The sequence below is a fragment of the Symphalangus syndactylus genome, chromosome 6 (assembly GCF_028878055.3).
Source record: "Symphalangus syndactylus isolate Jambi chromosome 6, NHGRI_mSymSyn1-v2.1_pri, whole genome shotgun sequence".
Lineage (NCBI taxonomy): Eukaryota > Metazoa > Chordata > Mammalia > Primates > Hylobatidae > Symphalangus > Symphalangus syndactylus.
In genome coordinates, this window is record NC_072428.2 from 121,009,984 (window position 1) to 121,030,517 (window position 20,534).

General features: G+C 44.1%; 1 protein-coding gene across 1 annotated transcript in view; it reads left to right on the forward strand.

Annotated features, from left to right (window-relative positions):
• The window catches only part of MKLN1 (muskelin 1), a 397,154-nt gene that overhangs the window by 13,815 nt on the left and 362,805 nt on the right, over window positions 1–20,534 (forward strand). The window contains exon 2 of the mRNA XM_055284047.2: window positions 19,801–19,922. Within this exon, the coding sequence (XP_055140022.1) occupies window positions 19,894–19,922 (29 nt within the window). The 5' untranslated portion in view covers window positions 19,801–19,893. The remainder of the gene's footprint in view (window positions 1–19,800; window positions 19,923–20,534) is intronic.

Genomic DNA, 20,534 nt, shown 5'->3' on the forward strand with positions numbered 1-20,534 from the left:
CTCAAAAAAAAAAAAAAAAAAAAAATCTACTTCTTACATAGTACAGTACTGGGTATTATGGAGTTGAAGATAAAAGAGGATAGATAATTGATAAGTAGGTAGGTAGACTGACAGACAAAAGATCTAGTGACTGATAAGTTCCGTGAGAATTGTTCAGGTGTATCACAGTATCAATGTATAAATGCAGTCTTTTAAAGCAACAATAGGCAGTCAGACAAAACTAAGTTTAAATCTGAGCTCTTTTGCATCCCAGCTGCATGACCTTGGGGTGATTACATACACCATATAAGCTTCAGTTCCCTCTTTTTGAAATGAGGATAATAACACCTACCTCTCAAGGAGGCTGCGAGAATTAAATAAGATCGTGTATGTAAATCAGCAGGTGTAGTACCTGGGAAATGGTAGACAATGAGTAAATGGTAGCTGTTGTTGCAGTATTACAGCAATATGAAGGTAGGTAACTTATTCAAAAGAAGCACACAACCAAAGGCAAAGCAGAGTAACCTTGCAAGTCAAAAAGTCACAGACACATATAGAAACCCGCAAACCTGGGGGCTGAACACCTGGCCGAGAACATTTGGCTGAAAATAAAAGCAGAAGTGACATTGTCACAGGAGCATACAATAAGGCACCTGGCCAGTCGTCTTGCCTTTGTCTTCCCTAGCAACCAGCTGCTGGGTTGTCTAAGGAGCCCTACTTATAGGTCCAACCCCCAGCCTCCCCAGTACTTAAACGCTGGCTCAGACTGGAGAAAGTCACCATTAGTATCGGCCCCGCCATTGTGCTTCCTTTCAGTCAGGTCAGCCATGGGGCCTCAGACATCTGTAGCTCCCTCCTATTGTGCCTCCCCACCCCTCTGCCCAATATGGGTTTCCACCTTGCCCTCAACACCTCAGTCTCTGGTCCTCCTGCCTTGTATCCCCGTCTCCCTTTGGATGTGGGTCCCTGTCTTGAACCCCAGCCTACTTTACCATGATCCTGATGTCTTCTTTAGCTTAGCTCTGACCAGTCATCTTTTGCAGAGGGCTGTATTCTGCTGCCTACACCCCTGCTGTGCTCTCCTCAAACCATGGGACATATGCGCCTTCCCTTTATAGATAACCCATTGCTGGGGTAAGGCTAAAAGGCTTGGTATTAACAGCTTCCTGAACTTTATGTAATTAAGAGACACAAGGTTTTGCAGAGGCCAGCTGCCCAAATCCAGGCTGGTTTCTGTATTCATAGCCCGTGCTCTAGGGGGCAACCCCCCACCCCGGTCTTGGCTCATACCCTCTCTCCACTGGCTGTGTGCAGTCAACTACTCCTAGCATGCCTTGTGATCCTGTTATGGCATCATCAATAATGCTTTCCCAATACAAATGACAAAATTATTGGCACAGGGACACGATACAGGGGTAATGGAGAACTTCAGCTTATCTGATATCTACTGACAGTTTCATTCTGCTGAAAAGTGATCGTCAAATAAAGTTGGCATGACTTAAATTTAAACTAATTGCTTACTGAAGAGGTACTATTCTGTGCTTAATTCTAACCAGCTAAGAAAAATATGTTGGCAAAGTAGAAGTGACAAACAACTTAAAATAAGTGACCAGGGCAGCTTTGAATTTGTAATAGCCAAAGAAGGCAATTCTGCACCTGCTAACCTGACATGAACGAGAGGAGCAAGTTAAGAGATAATATGGACACAAGACTCCCTCTGGCCAGGAACTAGTAAATAAAGGGCAAGAGGAGTAATATGATTGGAAGTGTACATTTTTACAAAATCAGCGGTTTAAATGAAGAAAAGACAAGCATCTAAAAAAAGATCAGGCTAGGCACTGTGGCTCGCACCTGTAATCCCAACACTTTGAGAAGCCCAGGCAGGAAGATTCCTTGAGGTCAGTAGTTCGAGACCAGCCTAGGCAACAAAGTGAGACTCTGTCTCTGCAAAAAATAAAAAACAGCCAGGCGCAGTGGCTCATGCCTGTAATCCCAGTACTTTGGGAGGCCAAGGCGGGAGGATCACGAGGTCAGGAGATCGAGACCATCCTGGCTAACACAGTGAAACCCCGTCTCTACTAAAAGTACAAAAAAATTAGCCAAGCATTGTGGTGGCCGCCTATAGTCCCAGCTATTGAGGAGGCTGAGTCAGGAGAATGGCATCAACCCAGGAAGCAGAGCTTGCAGTGAGCTGAGATCGCGCCACTGCACTCCAGCCTGGGTGACAGAGCGAGACTCCATCTCAAAAAAAAAAAAAAAAGATATAAAAATAAATAAATAAATAATACATAAATAAAAATCCAGAAAAAAAAGATTAAAAAGATCAATGTGGTGGTTCTGGAAGTGTTCAGTGAAGCTTGTACGTTTAAAGGACATGTACAAAAGGCAGGAGAAGGGGTATATAATGAGGCTTCCTTCAAAAAGGAGGGTTCAGATCTGTGAGACCCGTGAGAATAATGCCAGAAGGGCTAATGACCAGAGACAGCTGAGGTCTGGGAAAAGTATTGAAGACAATGAATTAGGAACTTTTATTTTTGCTTATGTTTATAGTAAATAATAATGAAGAAAGGATAGTACCATTGAATGGGGGCAGACTGTCATATGTGAGTAGTTAAGTGAAAAATAGAGTCATTTAACTATAGCATGTACTAGATTCTAAGGTACAGATACCCCCCATGTTTTTAGTATTTCTAAAATGAGAATGTAGGTACACTTAACATGGCAGTGTTTTTTGGGAGGGCTCTCAAAACAGCCATTAAATGGTGGTGCATCCTACCACATGGTTTTTTGTTTGTTTGTTTGTTTTTTTGATGGAGTTTCACTCTTGTCACCTAGGCTGGAGTGCAGTGGTGCAATCTCGGCTCACTGCAACATCTGCCTCCCGGGTTCAAGCAATTCTCCTGCCTCAGCCTCCCAAGTAGCTGGGGTTACAGGTGTGTGCCACCATGCCTGGCTAAATTTTGTATTTTTAGTAGAGATGGGGTTTCACCCTGTTGGTCAGGCTGGTCTCGAACTCCTGAACTCAGGTGATCCTCCTGCCTCGGCCTCCCAAAGTGCTGGGATTACAGGTGTGAGCAATTGCACCCAGCCCATATGTTGATCTTAGAATAGAAGAAATATGGCCAGGTGTGGTGGCTCACGCCTGTAATCTCAGCACTTTGGGAGGCTGAGATGGTCGGTTCACCTAAGGTTGGTAGTTTGAGACCAGCCTGACCAACATGGAAAAACTCTGTCTCTACTAAAATTACAAAATTAGCCAGGAGTTGTGGTGCATGCCTGTAATCCCAGCTACTCGGGAGGCTGAGGCAGGAGAATTGCTTGAGCCTGGGAGGCAGAGGCTGCGGTAAGCCAAGATCATGCCATTGCTCTCTAGCCTGGGTGACAAGAGCAAAACTCCGTCTCAAAAAAAAAAAAAAAAAAAAAAAGACAGAAAAGAATAGAGGAAAATGGAATTGTTTTTCACTTAGTTCTGCTGGTATCAATCACACTCAGCAGATGAAGGGTCTACTTGGGATCTTGGAAGTGGCAGGGTACCCAGTGACCACTAAAAGGTGGGAGAGTCAGAAAGGAGTTTGGAGGCCACACACAGAGGCATATTATCTCATGGGGCACACAGAGGAGAGTGGGCGAGTATGACTGAAGAACAGGAGTGCAGCAAATATTAGAGACAGGACAAGAAGGAAAAACTGATCAAAACCTCTGAGAAGGGGTAGAGAGAGCCCATTGCCGGTCCACAGAAGCCAAGCCACTGAACATGTGTGTCACAGAGGAGGATGGAATGGAGACAGGGGATGTGTGTTAAGATCAGGCATGGCCAAGATGCAAGAAAGAATAAAGGAACTGCTGTGAAGATACTCAGAACAGTGTCTAACATGTGGCCAGATGGGAATGGCTTGCCCTGGGCAGAACATTTTGAACTGTGCCTGGAGCATAGTATGTGTCTACCACTGTGTCCTGCCTCTTCTGAATCAATTAAATGATTGACTTAAAGCCCTGGTGCTCCAGGGTCCAACTATGTGGCTTTGATTAACCGCATAGAAGGCTCCTCTGGGAAGGTATTTAGATCAGGATGTGGGTTTGGGATCACAGATCAGGAAAAGACATTGTGAACTGGTATAAGCAAGACGCTGACTATTTTTGTTTTTGTTTGCTTGCTTAAAAAAGGACAAAGAATGGTCCGAATAAGTAACCAGGGAACAAGGGAGCCAAAAGCCAGAAACATTACCAGAATAAATTCAGGGGAGAGTTGGAGCTGTGCTCTGTTTCTACTAGGTCTGTGGAACTCATGTTGAAGAAGGAATTTAGAGAACCTATAGATCAGTTGGCTGTGGAGGAAATTGTTCCAACCATATATGAGCAGGCCCCTAGACACTGTGATGTGCCCAAGTGGTCCATATGCAGCTTGAACATAAAGAGAAGAGACCAAAGTATCGCCTCTGATTCAAAAAAAAAAAAGGAAAAACATGTGGCCAAGAAGAATGGAATACATTTCAGATGGATTAAAGAATTAAATGTGAAAAGTGACCCATATAATAGGGGTGATATGTGCCAAAAAGATGAAAGTAGTATAAGCATTTTTGACCTTGGAGTGGTAAAGGCCTTCATAAGCAAAAAAGCAATGGTTCATGGTTTATAAAAGAAAAACATTGTACTTGAGAGGCTGAAACAGGAGAATCACTTGAGTCCAGGAGTTTGAATCCAGCCTGGGCAACATAGCAAGACTTTGTCTCTAAAAAAGAAGAAGAAAGAAAGAGAAACATTGATATATTTCATTGCTTAGAACTTTAGCTTATGTAGATAAGACAGTAGCACAAACAAAATGAAAAGATACATGAGAAATTCTAGAAGATTTTTTTTTAATACTGTCTTGTTCTGTTGCCTAGGCTGGAATGCAGTGGCACATTCATAGCTCGCTGTAACCTTGAACTCCTGGGCTCAAGCAATCCTTCCAGGTAGCTAGGACAACAGGTGTGTGCCACCATGTCTGGATAATATCTTTTTTAGAGATAGGGCGTCCCTATGTTGCCCAGCCTGGTCTCAAACTCCTGGAATCACGTGATCCTTCCCTCTCAGCCTCCGGAGTACCTAGGACCACAGATGTGTGCCACCGCACCTATTTTTTTCTTTTCTTTTTTTTTTTTTGGTAGAGACAAGATCTTGCTCTGTTGCCCAAGCTAGAGATTCTAGGACTTTATGTATATGACAAGCAATAGTGTCTTTAACATACAAACAACTCATACACTTACAAGAAAAAGACAAGATCTCAAAAGAAGAACGGGTAAAGAACAACAAAAGGCAAAAAAGGAAAAAAAAGGAATTCAACTGGTCAATGAAAATGAAAATGGTCCAGTTTCATTATTAATTAATGAAAATGCAAATCAAAGTAAAACCCAGATGCCTTTGTGCCTAGCAAATTGTAAGAACTTTAAAATGATATCTTACATGGATAAAGAGTCAGGGAAATAAGCACTCTTATACCACATTGGGAATATAAATTGGTATAAGCCTTCTGAGAGCAATTTGGTATTGTGTGTTAAAAACCTTAACATACACAAACCACTTATTTAACACAGCAATTTCATCTTTAAGACTTCAACCTAAGAAAATAACTAGAGGTACTAAGAAAATTTAATGTAGAAGAATATTTAGTGTAGCATTCTTTATAATATTGAATACTTAGAGATAACAAATGTCCAAAAAGAATTATTGCATAAATTTGGTGTATTCCCATGATGAAATGTATGTATCCAATAAAAAGCAGGTTATGGAAGATATCATGACATCAGAAAAAGTTGGTCATTTATTGTTTATTATTTAAAGACAGGGTCTCTCTCTGTCACCCAGGCTGGAGTGTAGTGGCCTGATCATAGCTCACTGCAGTCTTGACCTCCTGGGCTCAAGTGATCCTCCTGACTCAGCCTCTGAATTAGCTGGGACTACAAGAATGTGCCACCATACCCTGTGAATTTTTTAAAACTTTTTTTAGAGACAAGGTCTTGCTATGTTGTCCAGATTGGTCTTGAAATCCCAGCCTCAAGGGATCATCCTGCCTCGGCCTCCCAAAGTGCTGAGATTACAGGTGTGAGCCACCATGCCCAGCTAGGTCATTTATTTTAAAATATATTTTCTCAGAAAAAAAGGAAGACTGACCACAGAAAAATATTAACAGTGGCAATATTGTGGTAGTGGATTTATAATTGATTTTATTTTATGGGTGTGATTTCTATAGCTAAGTTCACTTCGATAGACATGCGTATTCTTACACTCTGGATAAAAAAGAAATTTAAGATGGAAATGGGAGCCAAGGTGAATGATGATACATTTAAATTAGACAAAATTTAAATTTAGATGAGATTCAAATTTAAATGAGCTTCAAATCTTCTGATCCATACAAACTGTATCTAGGGATACAAAAGGAACTTCCAGGTATGATTATAGACATGCTATGAGGAATCGCTGAGGATAGAACAAATACCATATGCCTAGCGTTGGGCAACTATGCCAATTTTTAAAAGGGAAAATGGTGGATTCCGGAACCTACAGCCTGATAAGCTTAGTTTGGTCAGGGAAAGAAAGTTGGTATCAACGAGAGCCAACCTGGGTTCACTTAAGTACTTCCAAACCACTCTCATTTCCTTATCTTCCACGTGCTTTAAGTCACATAATCCTCATGCCAGACCTCTAAGGTAGATATTACTACCATTACCCCCATTTCACAGAAGTGGAGCCTGAGGTCATAAATGTCAAGTGATTTGCCCAAGATCCTCTAGCTGGTTTAGTTTTTTCTCTAGATAATGTTAATACGTAAGAAGATGACAGACATATTTGTCATACCTGTCATTGGACAGAGGTTTTCAAGGGATACTGGTGAACAATATAACAGACCATGGAACAGTATTATTTAGTATTATTAGTAGATGAAATGTTTTATTACATTTATTACTAATGTATTATTAGTAGATAAAATAATTACACACAAATGTGGATCGGATGAGGTAGCTCATGCCTATAATCCAAGCACTTTGAGATAGGCTGAGGCAAGTGGATTGCTTGAGTCCAGGAATCCTAAGACCAGCCTGGACAACATAGTAAGACCTGTCACTACAAAAAAATACAAAAATTAGCTGGGTATAGTGGCATGCAAGTAGCCTCCCAGCTACTTGGGAGGCTGAGGTGGGAGGATTGCTTGAGTCCAGGAAGTTGAAGCTGCAGTGAGCTATAATCATGCCATTGCACTCCAGCCTGGGCAACAGAGGGAGACCCTATCCCAAAAAAAAAAAAAAAAAAAAAAAAAGGTTGGGTGTAGTGGCTCACACCTGTAATCTCAGGACTTTGGGAAGCCAAGGTGGGAGGATCGCTTGAGCTCAAGAGTTTGAGACCAGCCTGGGAAATACAGTGAGACCTCACCTCTACTTAAAAAAAATAATAAATAAATAAAATTTAGCTGAGCCTGGTGGTGTGCACCTGTATTGCCAGCTACTTGGGAGGCTGAGGAGGGCGTATCACTTGAGCCCAGGAGTTCAAGGCTGCAGTGAGCTATGATCATGCAACTGCATCCAGTCTGGGCGATAAAGCAAGACTGTGTCTCAAATTAAAAAGTGCAGATTAATAGGACATTGCTTACCTGGAGTTTTCTAAGCGGTAATAATAACACCACTTCCCAAGTACTTACGTGCGAGGTTCTATGCAAAAACGCTTTTCATTCTTCATCCCAGTTAATCTTCCCCAGCAGTTAGAGAAACAGGTGTTGTTATCCCCACTTTACAGATGAGCAAACCAAGGCTCACGATGGTTTATGAACTTGCTTGTAATCACCAGATAGCTAGTGATTAGAAGAGCTCAGATTCGGTCACAGAAACTCTGTGCTTAACTATTATACTAATATGCTTAACTATTATACTAAAGTATCTTCTTTTGGATATTGGCGCCTGTTATGCTCAAATTTTTTTATTAAAAGAAAGATGTATTTATCTTGAGGAATGACTTAAAAGGCATACTTCTGTTAAGGAATCAAAGTTGAGAGAATCAAAAAAAAGGAAGGCAAGAAAACCAACATTTATTGAGAACTTACATCAAGTATTATACTGCCCTGGTTTCAGACTCAGGACCACTTCGCAGTGCAGGTAGGATTAGCCCTATTTTCACTGATAAGCAGGTTGAGACTCAGAGAGATCACATGACATGTTTGAGGTCACTGGGCTATGTAACAAAACCAGAATTTGAATCCAGATCTGTCTGACTCCTAAACCTTTCCACTTTTTACTACTAGCTCATGAAAAACCAATGTAAAAATACATAATAGTGGGAAAAAGTGTAAAATCTTGCAATTGGCTTTTAAAAGTCAATTGTGTAAATGTTAGATTTGGAAGACCTAGTATATCAACATTTCAAGTGCAAAAGATCTCAAGATTTGAGTTGATCATAAAACACCATGAATCAGCAGTGTGGCGGTCAGAACACTCATACAATCTCAGGTGGCATTCACAGAAGGACTGTGTCCTGGAAAAGGGAAAGAATGTGCCTACTGGTTTCTAACTGCTTATACCAGATGGAGAGAATTGCGATTAATTCTGAGTGCCACATTTTAAAAGGGACTTTGACAGACTAGGGTATGGTTATCTAGAGGACAGCAGCCAGCTGGTAACAAAAGACACACATACATACATACACATATCCATACATCACGACTGGATTATTGCACAGAGGTGAAATGACTGGGAAAGCCCCAGAGGTGGCTGGAAACCATTCTCAGTTAGCTGGAGGGCTGTCGTATGGAAAAAAGTCTTCTTATACTTGTGTGGCTCCAGAGGACAGAGCTATGGTTGGAAGGAGGTAGATTTGGGCCAATAAATGAGAAACCAATGGCCGGGCACGATGGCTTACGCCTGTAATCCCAGCACTTTGGGAGGCCAAGGCGGGTGGATCACAAGGTCAGGAGATCAAGACCAGCCTGGCCAACGTGGTGAAACCCTGTCTCTACTAAAAATACAAAAATTAGCCGGGCGTGGTGGCAGGCGCCTGTAGTCCCAGCTACTCGTGAGGCTGAGGCAGGAGAATTGCTTGAACCCAGGAGGCGGAGGTTGCAGTGGGCTGAGATCGAGCCACTGCACTCCAGCCTGGGTGACAGAGTGAGACTCTGTCTCAAAAAAAAAAAAAAGAAAAAAGAAAAAAAGAAAGAAAAACCGGAGCATGACTGTGCCTTGCATATATTTTTAGGCCCTGAAGTACCAAGCCCGATGCTTTAGACATCGCAGGCACTCAACAAATATATATTGAATGGAATCGATGTGTTGCTGTACAAAAGCCCAGCCAGCTGTCTTGTGGGGTAGCAGGCTCACTAGAGATTTTGAGCAGAAGCTAGATGGCCACTTGTACTCAGGACTCCCATTCCATAAAATAATTCCTACTCCTTGCCCAATTCCACCTTCTTTCCAGCCTTACCTGCTTCCCTCCTGGCCAACTTCAAAGACGAGTCTTCACTCAAGCCACTCCAGGCTGACTTCTTTTTTATTTTTATTTTTAATTTTAATTTCTTTTTCTTTCTTTTTTTTTTTTTTTTTTTTTGGAGACAGAGTCTTACTGTGTCTCCCAGGCTGGAGTGCAGTGGTGTGATCTCGGCTCACTGCAACCTCTGCTCCCGGGTTCAAGCCATTCTCCTGCCTCAGCCTCCCGAGTAGCTGGGATTACAGGCACCTGCTACCATGCCCGGTTAATTTTTTGTATTTTTAGCAGAGATGGGGTTTCACCATGGTAGCCAGGATGGTCTCAATCTCCTGACCTCGTGATCCACCCACCTGGGCCTCCCAAAGTGCTGGGATTACAGGTGTGAACCACCGCGCCCAGCCTCTATTTTTAATTTTTTTTTTATAGATGGGGTCTCACTATGTTGACTGGGCTGGTCTCAAACCCTGGGCTCAAGTGATCCTCCTGCCTCAGGCTTCCAAACTGCTGGGATTATAGGCATGAGCCACTGCACCTGGCCCAGGCTGACTTCTTTTTTTTTATTTGTTTGTTTGTTTTTTTGAGACGAAGTTTCGCTCCTGTCGCCCAGGCTGGAGCACAATGGTGCGATCTCGGCTCACTGCAACCTCTGCCTCCCAGGTTCAAGCGATTCTCCTGCCTCAGCCTCCTGAACAGCTGGGATTACAGGCACCCACCACCAAGCCCAGCTAAATTTTGTATTTTTAGTAGAGACGGGGTTTCACCATCTTGGCCAGTCTGGTCTTGAACTCCTGACCTCAGTTGATCCACCTGCCTCAGCCTCCCAAAGTGCTGTGATTACAGGCATGAGCCACCGTGCCCAGCCAGCTGACTTCTAATTCTCTAGAAACTGGGCTCATCAGGTCTTCTAATTACTAAGCCTTATCTTATACCTGGTCCGACCCCAGAGAGAGCTGTTGATCATTTTCTCTGGGAAGGTCTCATGTCTCTTTCCTTGCAGACCTCCCTCTGTCCCACTCTCATGCCCCATCTTTTCTCCTTTCCAGTCTATTGCCAGGGTCCTTCTCCACTGACAGCTGCCTCAGGTTTTTTTTCAGTGTTCTTTGCTTGGTCCTTTTCATTGTTTGTCTGCCCCCAAGATATCCTATTTATTACGAGGACTGAGCCTCTGATGGGCCTGGACTCCTGAACCTATGCATTCAGTCCAGACCTCTCTCCTGATCTGCAGACCTGTCATTCATTTGCACTGGATATCCCACAATTACTGTGAGCTTCATATCCTGCTCAGCATCCCCTCTGCACTTGCTCTCCTTCCCGCCTTTAGCTTAGTCAGTGTCATTGCACTTCAACCTCGGCCTGTCTCTCCTGCTCCCAAACCTCTATCTAATTGATACCTGTGTCCTCAGTGCTACTTCTAAATCCCCCTTGGACTTGTTACTACCCTTCACCCCATTGCTGCTATGGTGACTCAGACCTTAATCCCTTCTTTAGACTATTACAGTAGTCTTCTAATTGGCTTTCCTGGCTCAGTCTTCATCCTGCCACTAAAGTTTTTAATTTTTTAAAATATGAATGAGCACATCTTTCCACTCTTTAAGAAATGCTGATAGTTACTGTCTTCAGTATCAAGTCCACATTCCTTAGCTGTAATCAAGGTTCCTCACAATATAGCCACAACATACCTTAGCATTGATTTCTAGCCCACATCGGACTTCTCTCTTTTCTTGGGACAGTTTTCCCTCTCCACACCTTTGTGTGTTTTCATCCTATTCCTCTTACAAAAAAAAGCCACTCTTCTCTCCTTGCCAACTCATCTCCTCCTTCAGTGGTTCTCGGAAAAGAATCCACTTCCTTTTTCTTGTTTTTTGTTTGTTTTGAGATAGTGTCTTGCTCTGTCGCCCAGGCTGGAGTGCAGCAGAGTGATCTCAGCTCATTGCGACCTGCGTCTCCCAGGTTCAAGCGATTCTTCCGCCTCAGCCTCCCAAGTAGCTGGGACTACAGGCACCCGCCACCACGCCTGGCTAATTTTTGTATTTTTAGTAGAAACAGGGTTTCACCATGCTGGCCAGGCTGGTCTAAAACTCCTGACCTCAGGTGATCTGCCCTCTTCCTCCCAAAGTGCTGGGATTACAGGCATGAGCCACTGCACCTGGTCTCTCTTCCACTTCCATGTCAGGAGTTTAGGGACACATCAGAGTGAGAAATACTGTATTTAAGGCAATGGGCTGGATTGACAATTGCAGAGGGACAAGCCCAATGGGGCTGCCAATATTCAGACATTGGGAGGGGCCCAGCCAAAGGGACTGAGAGGGAACAATGAGGTAGGAGGGAACCTAGTGAGGTGTGATGGAAGATAAGGGTAGAAAGTGTTTTATTAGAAGGGGGTGAACATTGTGCCGAGAGGCTGCTGAGAGGAGGAGTAAGATGAAGACTGTGAATTTGGATTTGATGTCATGGAGGTCATTGCGAGCTTCATCGGTGTGTTTTCAGTGGAGTAATAGGGGCAAAAGGCTGACTGGATTGGCTTCAAGAGATAGGCAGAAATGAGGAAGTAGATGCTTGTTGAATGGGTAAAAGTCAGATGAATGAAGAAATAATGTCTTCGAGAGGATCCCATGATCGATCATGAACCAAAATAGATAAATGAGTTATTCTGAGTCTCTGAAAAACTCCTGAGTAGAAACAATGATGTAATTTCAGGGTGCAAAGCTTTGTGTAAATGACAAGGGAATTCAGGTGGGATTACTTAGGCAGTAGGGTGAGTCTAGGGAGGGCTGTTTATGAGTTCTGTTGTGCTTGCAATTTTATCTCCTCCTGGCTCCAGTTCATGAAGGCCTTCATGCAAGACTTCTCAGAGGGGGCTTCAGGGAAGAGCTGTCCCTGCAGGGACTTGGGTGTAGGATTTTGAGAGATTATTTTCAAACACCTCTTGCAGGTGTGTGCGGTTCCTGAGAATAAGCCTTTCAGGCTGACTCCCACCCTTTTTGGGGGTTGAGCAGCACCAAGTCTGTCTGGTCAGGAAGAGGTGAATATGAAAAACCTGATCCATCCAACATAGTGTATTTGAAAATGCTGTACTTCAAAATGTTTCTCTATAAAAATGTTATATTGAAATAATAATGGAGATGGACCAAGGGGTCATCTAGATTTGATGAATAAGCAGGCTGTTTATACCGGCTCCCCACTGGAGTACAACAGTAATGAAATATGAAGAATACAAACCCGGGTAGACCAGACCCAAACTTTGATTTGTGTTGTTCCCTGTGTCATTTTCCTCAAATGATCAAAGCTTCAAAAGGCACTTTTGTGTCGATTCCATATAGAATGTGTTTTTACTTACATGACTGAGGACAATACATTTCCCTTCACAGAAGCATTTTTGGGGATGTCCAGGGCCCAGACTGTGAAACAGAACCAGCCATAAAGTAACTGAACAACTCCCGTTGTACCACATGTCCTGCCGTTCTCCATCGTCTGCTCTTATTTGTTGGTGTCTTTGCCCACGCTGTTCCCTGGAACACCCAAAGGCCCTTCGTCCTGGCATGCTTAGCTCTGGGAGGACCTTCTACAGGAGGCCTTCCTCACCCACTCATACAAAGACAGAGCCCCAAACCATGTTTGAGTGTAGTTCAATCACCACACCTACCATAGTGAACTTCAATGGTTTTCTCTTCTGGCTTTCCCATTGGACTGTGAGTTTCTTGAAGCCTGTGACTTTGTCTTAATTCTGGGGTTCCTAGGTTGTTTTTTTGCATGCCACCACACCCAGCTACGGGGTCTCCCTGTGTTGCCCAGGCTGGTCTTGAACTCCTGGGCTTAAGTGATCCACCCACCTCGGCCTTCCAAAATGCAGGGGTTACAGGTGCGAGCCATCACACTTGGCCCTTAATCCTATTTCTATCCTGTGCATCTAGAATAGTGCCTGTACAGTTTGAGCACATAATCGTGTTTGTTGAATAGTTGCATGAAGGCTGGAGAGTGTAAATGAATGAATATATAAAAAGACCAGAAAAATGTTACCCCCCAAATTGAAGCTAATAAAAGAAAAAGAGTGTCAATGACTTTACATATATGCAGAATTTGTACATATAATGGTTTTTTCCACATCCAGTTGAGACAAGATTATTGCAATGTAATGCATATGGAAAGGGGAGTGATCCACCCAGTGACTTGTACTGTGTGTGGCACAAGATTGTGGAATCATGCTGATGAACATCAGAGTTGGGTAGCAGGAATTGATTGGTTTAATTCTAGATTTGTGAGAGAGATGTGATCTGTGAACATGAACTTTTTTTGTTGTTTCGCTTTTGTTTTTGTTTTTTGAGATGGAGTCTTGCTCTGTTGCCGAGGCTGGAGTGCAATGACGCAATCTCGGCTCACTGCAACCTCCGCCTCCTGGGTTAACGCATTCTCCTGCCTCAGCCTCCCAAGTAGCTGGGATTACGTGCATGTGCCACCGTACCCGGCTAATTTTTGTATTTTTAGTAGAGATGGGGTTTCACCATGTTGGCCAGGCTGGTCTTGAACTCCTGACCTCAGGTGATCCACCTACCTCGGCCTCCCAAAGTGCTGGGATTACAGGTGTGAGCCACCACGCCCAGCCAGAACACATGAACATTTTGGTCCTTGTCTTGTCTTTCTTCCTTCCTTCCTTTCCTTCCTTCCTTCCTTCCTTCCTTCCTTCCTTCCTTCCTTCCTTCCTTCCTTCCTTCCTTCCTTTCTTTCTTTCTTTCTTTCTTTCTTTCTTTCTTTCTTTCTTTCTTCTTTTTTTGACAGAGTTTCGCCCTTGTTGCCCAGGCTGGAGTGCAATGGCACGATCTCGGCTCACTGCAACCTCCGCCTCCCAGGTTCAAGCGATTCTCCTGCCTCAATCTCATGAGTAGCTGGGATTACAGGCATGTGCCACCACGCCTAGCTAATTTTGTATTTTTAGTAGAGACAAGGTTTCTCCATATTGGTCAGGCTGGTCTCAAACTCCAAACCTCAGGTGATCCACCCACCTCCACCTCTGCCTCCCAAAGTGCTGGGATTACAGGCGTGAGCCACTGCGCCCGGCCGGAACACATGAACATTTTGGTCCTTGTTCTCTTTTAAGCAAAATATTTTTTCTTTTAAAATTGGAGCACAAGGTACACCTTAATAAATATGTTTATTTGAAGCATCATTTCATTAGTCATGGTTTTTAAATTTTTCATAAAAAATTTTAAAAATAAACCAGCCGTAACACCTCTGAAGTGGAAGTTACACTGAACCAGTCATTTCATTTCCAGGTGCCTTGGTCTCTTTCATGCATAATTTGTAAAATGATAATAGCCCTTGCTAGTATTTACATTGTAAAAGTGTTGTTACTGTAAATTAGATAGTCTAAAATGGGTTATGATGCCTTCTTTGAAAGACAAGCATTACACACAAATGAGGTATTATTATTTAGTTTTGCCTTTTCAAGCTCGTTAAATGAGAATTAGATGAAAACTCTGCTTTAAGCAATATTCAGCGGGTAAGTGACTATTGACTTGAGTGAAATGAAAAAAAATTTCTTCAGCTGAAAACTCAGTTTGTACAGCCTAGCCTATCTGTGCACAGGCAGAAATAGTGTATCTGTATGTGATGTTTACCAGTGTTCTTTATCTCCTCTCTGTGCTATAATCACAAACTGAAGACAGTTAAGCCTTTCAGTTCAGTCATTGTATGCGTTTTGGAAAATCTAAGTCATCTGGAATGATTACAACTTAGAAATAATGTTTCCACGAATCAAGTCATGCTGCTAGCTTTCTTACTGATTTAGGGCCTAAATTAACTGTGCCAGGACTTCACTTCCACTCCTGGTTCTTAGGATGGGGGACCTATTCCTGCAGTGTTTCAGGTTAGTTACCACTAAGGCCTATGTGTACCTCGTTAGCACCCCCGCCCAGGCCCAGGGCTTTCCTATCTTCTTCCTGGAATACAGGGATAGGATGGCAGGAGAAGGGGGGTCGTGGAAATAAGATCTGAGGAATTGTGGATATCAGAAATTTCACGTGAAGGTCTGAGGTCTGAAACAGTACCCTGGGAGGATTCAGGGTAACAGAGAGCCGGTGGTGATGGACCCATCCGTACAGCATCATTGTGGCCTCTGTGTGGTCTATTGGCTCTAACCCATTTCTGGCCCTTGCTCTTGGACTCCCCCCGTCCCTCCCTTCTTGTTCAAATCCCTTCTGGTGTCCGTCCATTAGGCCTTGACTCACCTTCACTTCCCAGGGCCAACCTTCAGCATTGCTTGCAGTTATAGTCATCCGCTTTCCACCTGACCCATTTATTTTGGCTTCTGGATTTTGCTCCTAGAGAGACCCCCTGCTTGGATAGCTGCCTGGCCAGCTGCAGAGCCAGCTGTTTGTTCCAGACTTCAAGGTGACTACACTCCTCTCCTCTCCCTCTGACTGGTCCTGATACATGGGCTGTGACAAGAAGTGAGAGATAGTGACAGTGTGACGATTGTGTCAGAACAGATTCATCCCTCTGTAGGTCGTCTCACCAGTGGACCGCTCAGAGTTCAGGTACACGTTCATGCTTCACAGTGGGCCATGGACCAGGAAGTCTGTGTGGACCTCAGAGGCCTAGGGACAGGGGCGGGTGCAGAAGAAGATTTAGGAGGAGGACACAAAAGGCTGATTTGGCTTGCTCTGCAGTTTTGGCCAAGACCAGTACTGGTTTTTGGGCTACTGTTCAACAGACAGGCCATGCCTTCAAGAGCATTGGCATGAGATCAGCTGAGCTGACACGCAGGTGGTAAGAGACCTCAGAGATCCTCTGTGGTGAGCCTAATGGTGGCCCACCTTCCTTGCCCTTGGAAAGAAAGTTTAGGGATTATGTCTTCCACTTTTAAGGCAAACTTTTTGAAACAGGTGTCTGCATCCATTGGTTCCACTTACTCTTCAACTCGCTATGACCTGACTGCTGCCTTCCCGGCCCCTGCTCCCTGCCAAACTGGTCAGATATCTCCATGGTACTCACCTGTGGGTGCTTCTTAGTCTTTTTCTTGCTTGTTCTCTTGATAGCATTTGCCTTTGTGGACCACAGCCTACTCCTTGAAACATGCTTTTCCCTTGTTCTCTGGAAACCTCACAATTCTTTTTTCCCTACCTCGCTGGCTACACCTTCTCACTCTTTTTTTCAGGGGTCCTTTCTCTGCTCATCTCATATAGCTTGGATATCTGTGTCCTCCAGACCTCGTGTTGAAATTTCATCCCCAGCATTGGAGGTGGGGCCTGGTAGGAGGTGTTTGGATCATGGGGGTGGATCCCTCATGAATGGCTTGGTGCCTTTCTCGCTGTAATGAGTGGGTTCTCACTCTATTAGTTCACATGAACACTGATGTTCAAAAGAGCAACACCTCGTCTTCTCACTCTTGCTCTCTCTCTGGCCATGTCATGTGACATGCCTGGTCCTCTTCACCTTCTGCCATGAGGAAAAGCTTCCTGAGACCTTGCCAGAAGCAGATATGACTGCCATGCTTCTTATACAGCCTGCAGAACTGTGAGCCAAATAAATCTCTTTTCTTTAGAAATTACCCAGCTTCTGGCATTCCTTTTAAGCAACACAGAATGAACTAACACATCATTCTTTTTTGTTTTGTTTTGTTTTCTGAGACAGAGTCTCGCTTTGTCACCCAGGCGGGAGGGCAGTGGCACAATCTCGGCTCACTGCAATCTCCGCCTCCCAGGTTCAAGCGATTCTTCTGCCTCAGCCTCCTGAGTAGCTGGGACTACAGGTGCGTGCCACCACGCCTGGCTAATTTTTTTGTCTGTATTTTTAGTAGAGATGGGGTTTCACCATGTTAGCCAGGATGGTCTCCATCTCCTGACCTCGTGATCCGCCTGCCTTGGCCTCCCAAAGTGCTGGGATTACAGGTGTGAGCCACCGCACCTGGCCTACACCATCCTTTATTTAAGCTTTGGTGTTATTCTGGCTTCTCTCTTTTTCTCTGCTCCTACACACCCTCCCAGGGCATCTCATTCATCGCTGTGAAGTCTCTTGTTGTCTGTCATGTATGGATGACTCCTAAATGGATATCCTCAGATTTCTAGATCAAACTGCTTGCTGTTGCTCTGAATGATCCCCTATCATCACAAAACAAACACGTCAAAGGCTGAACTCAGCACCTTCTCTCCAAAATCTCCTCAATTTCCTCTTCATATTTTTGCTGTCTTAGTGAATGATATCCACTATCCACCAAGTTGTCCAAGTCAAAAACCTGATCTCCAGTCTGGACTTTTCCCTCTTCAAAACTCCAACATGTAATCCGTCACGACTTTCAGCAGATTCTACCTCCTCGAGAATGTGGCTTATACATTTCTCCATAATTTGGTGCTGCTCACCTTTCCAGTCTCATCTCTGACCACTCTAAGACTCTCTAAACTACTTTTAGTACTCACATACTCAGCATGCATAATCATTCATGTTCTTTCCAAAATGTACATATGTTGTGCCCTCCACCTGAAACAGACTTCCATCTCTTTATTTGGTTAACTCCTTCACACCTTGTAAGTGTCTGTGTACAAGTTACTAACTTCCCATTTTCCCTAAATCTGGGTTAGGTTACCTCCTAGGGCTCTCAGTACTTATCTCTTCATAACACGCTTCTCTATCACAGCTGACTTTCCTGTTTCTACTGTACCCTGTCCTGTGAGGTTCCTGTAAGTGCTTACGGGGACCTTATTTTGTCTATTCACCTTTGTATTCCTAACACCAACAAAGTATTTGGTACAAAAAACAGATGCTCAAGAAATGAATGAATGTGAATGTCAAAGGTACCATTGTGAAAATATAAATTAAATTTCCGGCTGGGTGTGGTGGCTCACAATTGTAATCCCATCACTTTGGGAGGCCAGGGCAGCAGGGTTGCTGCAGCCCAGAAGTTTGAGACCAGCCTGGGCAATGGCAAGTCTCTCTCTACAAAAACAAAAAAAAGGCAGGGCATGGTGGCTCACGCCTGTAATCCCAACACTTTGGGAGGTCGAGGTGGGCAGATCACCTGAGGTCAGGAGTTTGAGACCAGCCTGGCCAAAATGGCAAAACCCTGTCTCTACTAAAAATACAAAAAACACATTAGCCGGATGTGGTGGTGTGTGCCTGTAATTCCAGCTACTCGGGGGGCTGCAGCAAGAGAATCGTTTGAACCTGGGAGGCGGAGCTTGCAGTGAGCCAAGATCTCGCCACTGTACTTCAGCCTGGGTGACAGAGCAAGACTCCACCTCAAAAAAAAAAAATTAAAATGATAATAATAATAAAAAAAAATTAGGCCGGGCGCGGTGGCTCATGCCTGTAATCTCAGCACTTTGGGAGGCCGAGACGGGCGGATCACAAGGTCAGGAGATCAAGATCATCCTGGTTAACACGGTGAAACCTCGTCTCTACTAAAAATACAAAAAATTAGCCGGGCGTGGCGGTGGGTGCCTGTAGTCCCAGCTACTCGGGAGGCTGACGCAGGATAATGGTGTGAACCCAGGAGGCGGAGCTTGCAGTGAACTGAGATCGCCCCACTGCACTCCAGCCTGGGCGGCAGAGCGAGACTCCATCTCAAAAAAAAAAAAAAAAAAAAAAAAAATTAGCCAGGTGTGGTGATGTGCACCTATAGTACCAACTAATCGGGGGGCTGAGATGGGAGGATCACTTGAGCCCAGGAGGTCGAGGCTGCACTGAGCCGTGATAGCACCACTGCACTCCAGCCTAGGCAACAGAGTGAGACTCCATCTCAAAATAATAATAATAAATAAAATTTCCAATCAGAGAAAGCAATTAGTATTTTACTCAACAAAGATTTGTCTAGTCCCTCAAACATTAAAGGGTTTTATTTAAACATTAAAACTATTGCTGGGCATGGAGGTGCACACCTGTAGTCCCAGCTACTTGGGAAGCTTGAGCCCAGGAGATTGAGGCCAGCCTGGGAAACATAGTGAGACCCCATCTCTTTTTAAAAAAAGATAAAAAAATTTAGAAGAAACTATCAACATTAGAATTGTAAGCAGAGGGGGCTAGGTGCAGTGGCCCATTGCCTACTGTAATCCCAGCACTTTGGGAGGTCAAGGTGGGTGGATCACTTGAGGTCAGGGGTTCAAGAACAGCCTGGCCAACATGGTGAAACCCCACATCTACCGAAAAAAATATATATTAGCTAGGTGTGGTGGTGCAAGCCCGTAATCTCAGCTACTCAGGAGGCTGAGGCACGAGGATCCCTTGAACCTAGGAGGCAGAGGTTGCAGTGAGCCGAGATCACGCCCCTGCACTCCAGCCTGGGCAACAGAGCAAGACTATGTCTCAAAAGAAAACAAAAAAAGAATTGCAAGCAGAGGGCAATTAATAGAGGTAGACATCACATCTGTCCCTTGTGGGCTTCTTTTCCAGAGTTCCATATCCAGACTCTCAAACCATGTTTTGGGATCATCCAAACATTCCATCCTCCTGACTCCATAAACTATTGGATTCATAACCTGCTCCATGCTTGAAAACATGGGGATTGGAATTCGGTAAGTGTTGACGTTTTAGTTTTTTCTCTCTTTAGTTGTCAACAATGTACTGTACCTGTAGAGTAATGCTTTTCAAATTCTCTCTGGAGTCTTCATCAGAAGATGTGACTGGAGTCCTGACTAGTCTAGTTGTTTTCACACTGTTTGAATATGCTATGTGTACAAACAAATGTTGTGAAGTCTTCTGAGGAGCTCCATCCTTTCACATTTTCTCCTCTGTTTCATGAGTATTTAAATTCTTTGGCTGGGCACAGTGGCTCATGCCTGTAATCCCAGCACTTTGGGAGGCTGAGGCAGGCAAATCACGAGGTCAGGAGTTCGAGACCAGCCTGGCCAACATGGAGAAACCCCATCTCTACTAAAAATACAAAAAATTGCTGGGCATGGGGGCAGGCGCCTGTAATCCTGCTACTTGGGAGGTTGAGGCAGGAGAATCGCTTGAACCCAGGAGGCAGAAGTTGCAGCAAGCCAAGATCATGCCACTGCACACCAGCCCAGGCGACAGTGCGAGACTCCATCTCAAAAAAAAAAAAAAATTCTTCATCATTGCTCTATTGATATTTTCTAAAGTGACTTTACATAGAGAAAAGTGAAATTTTGGCTGGGCACAGT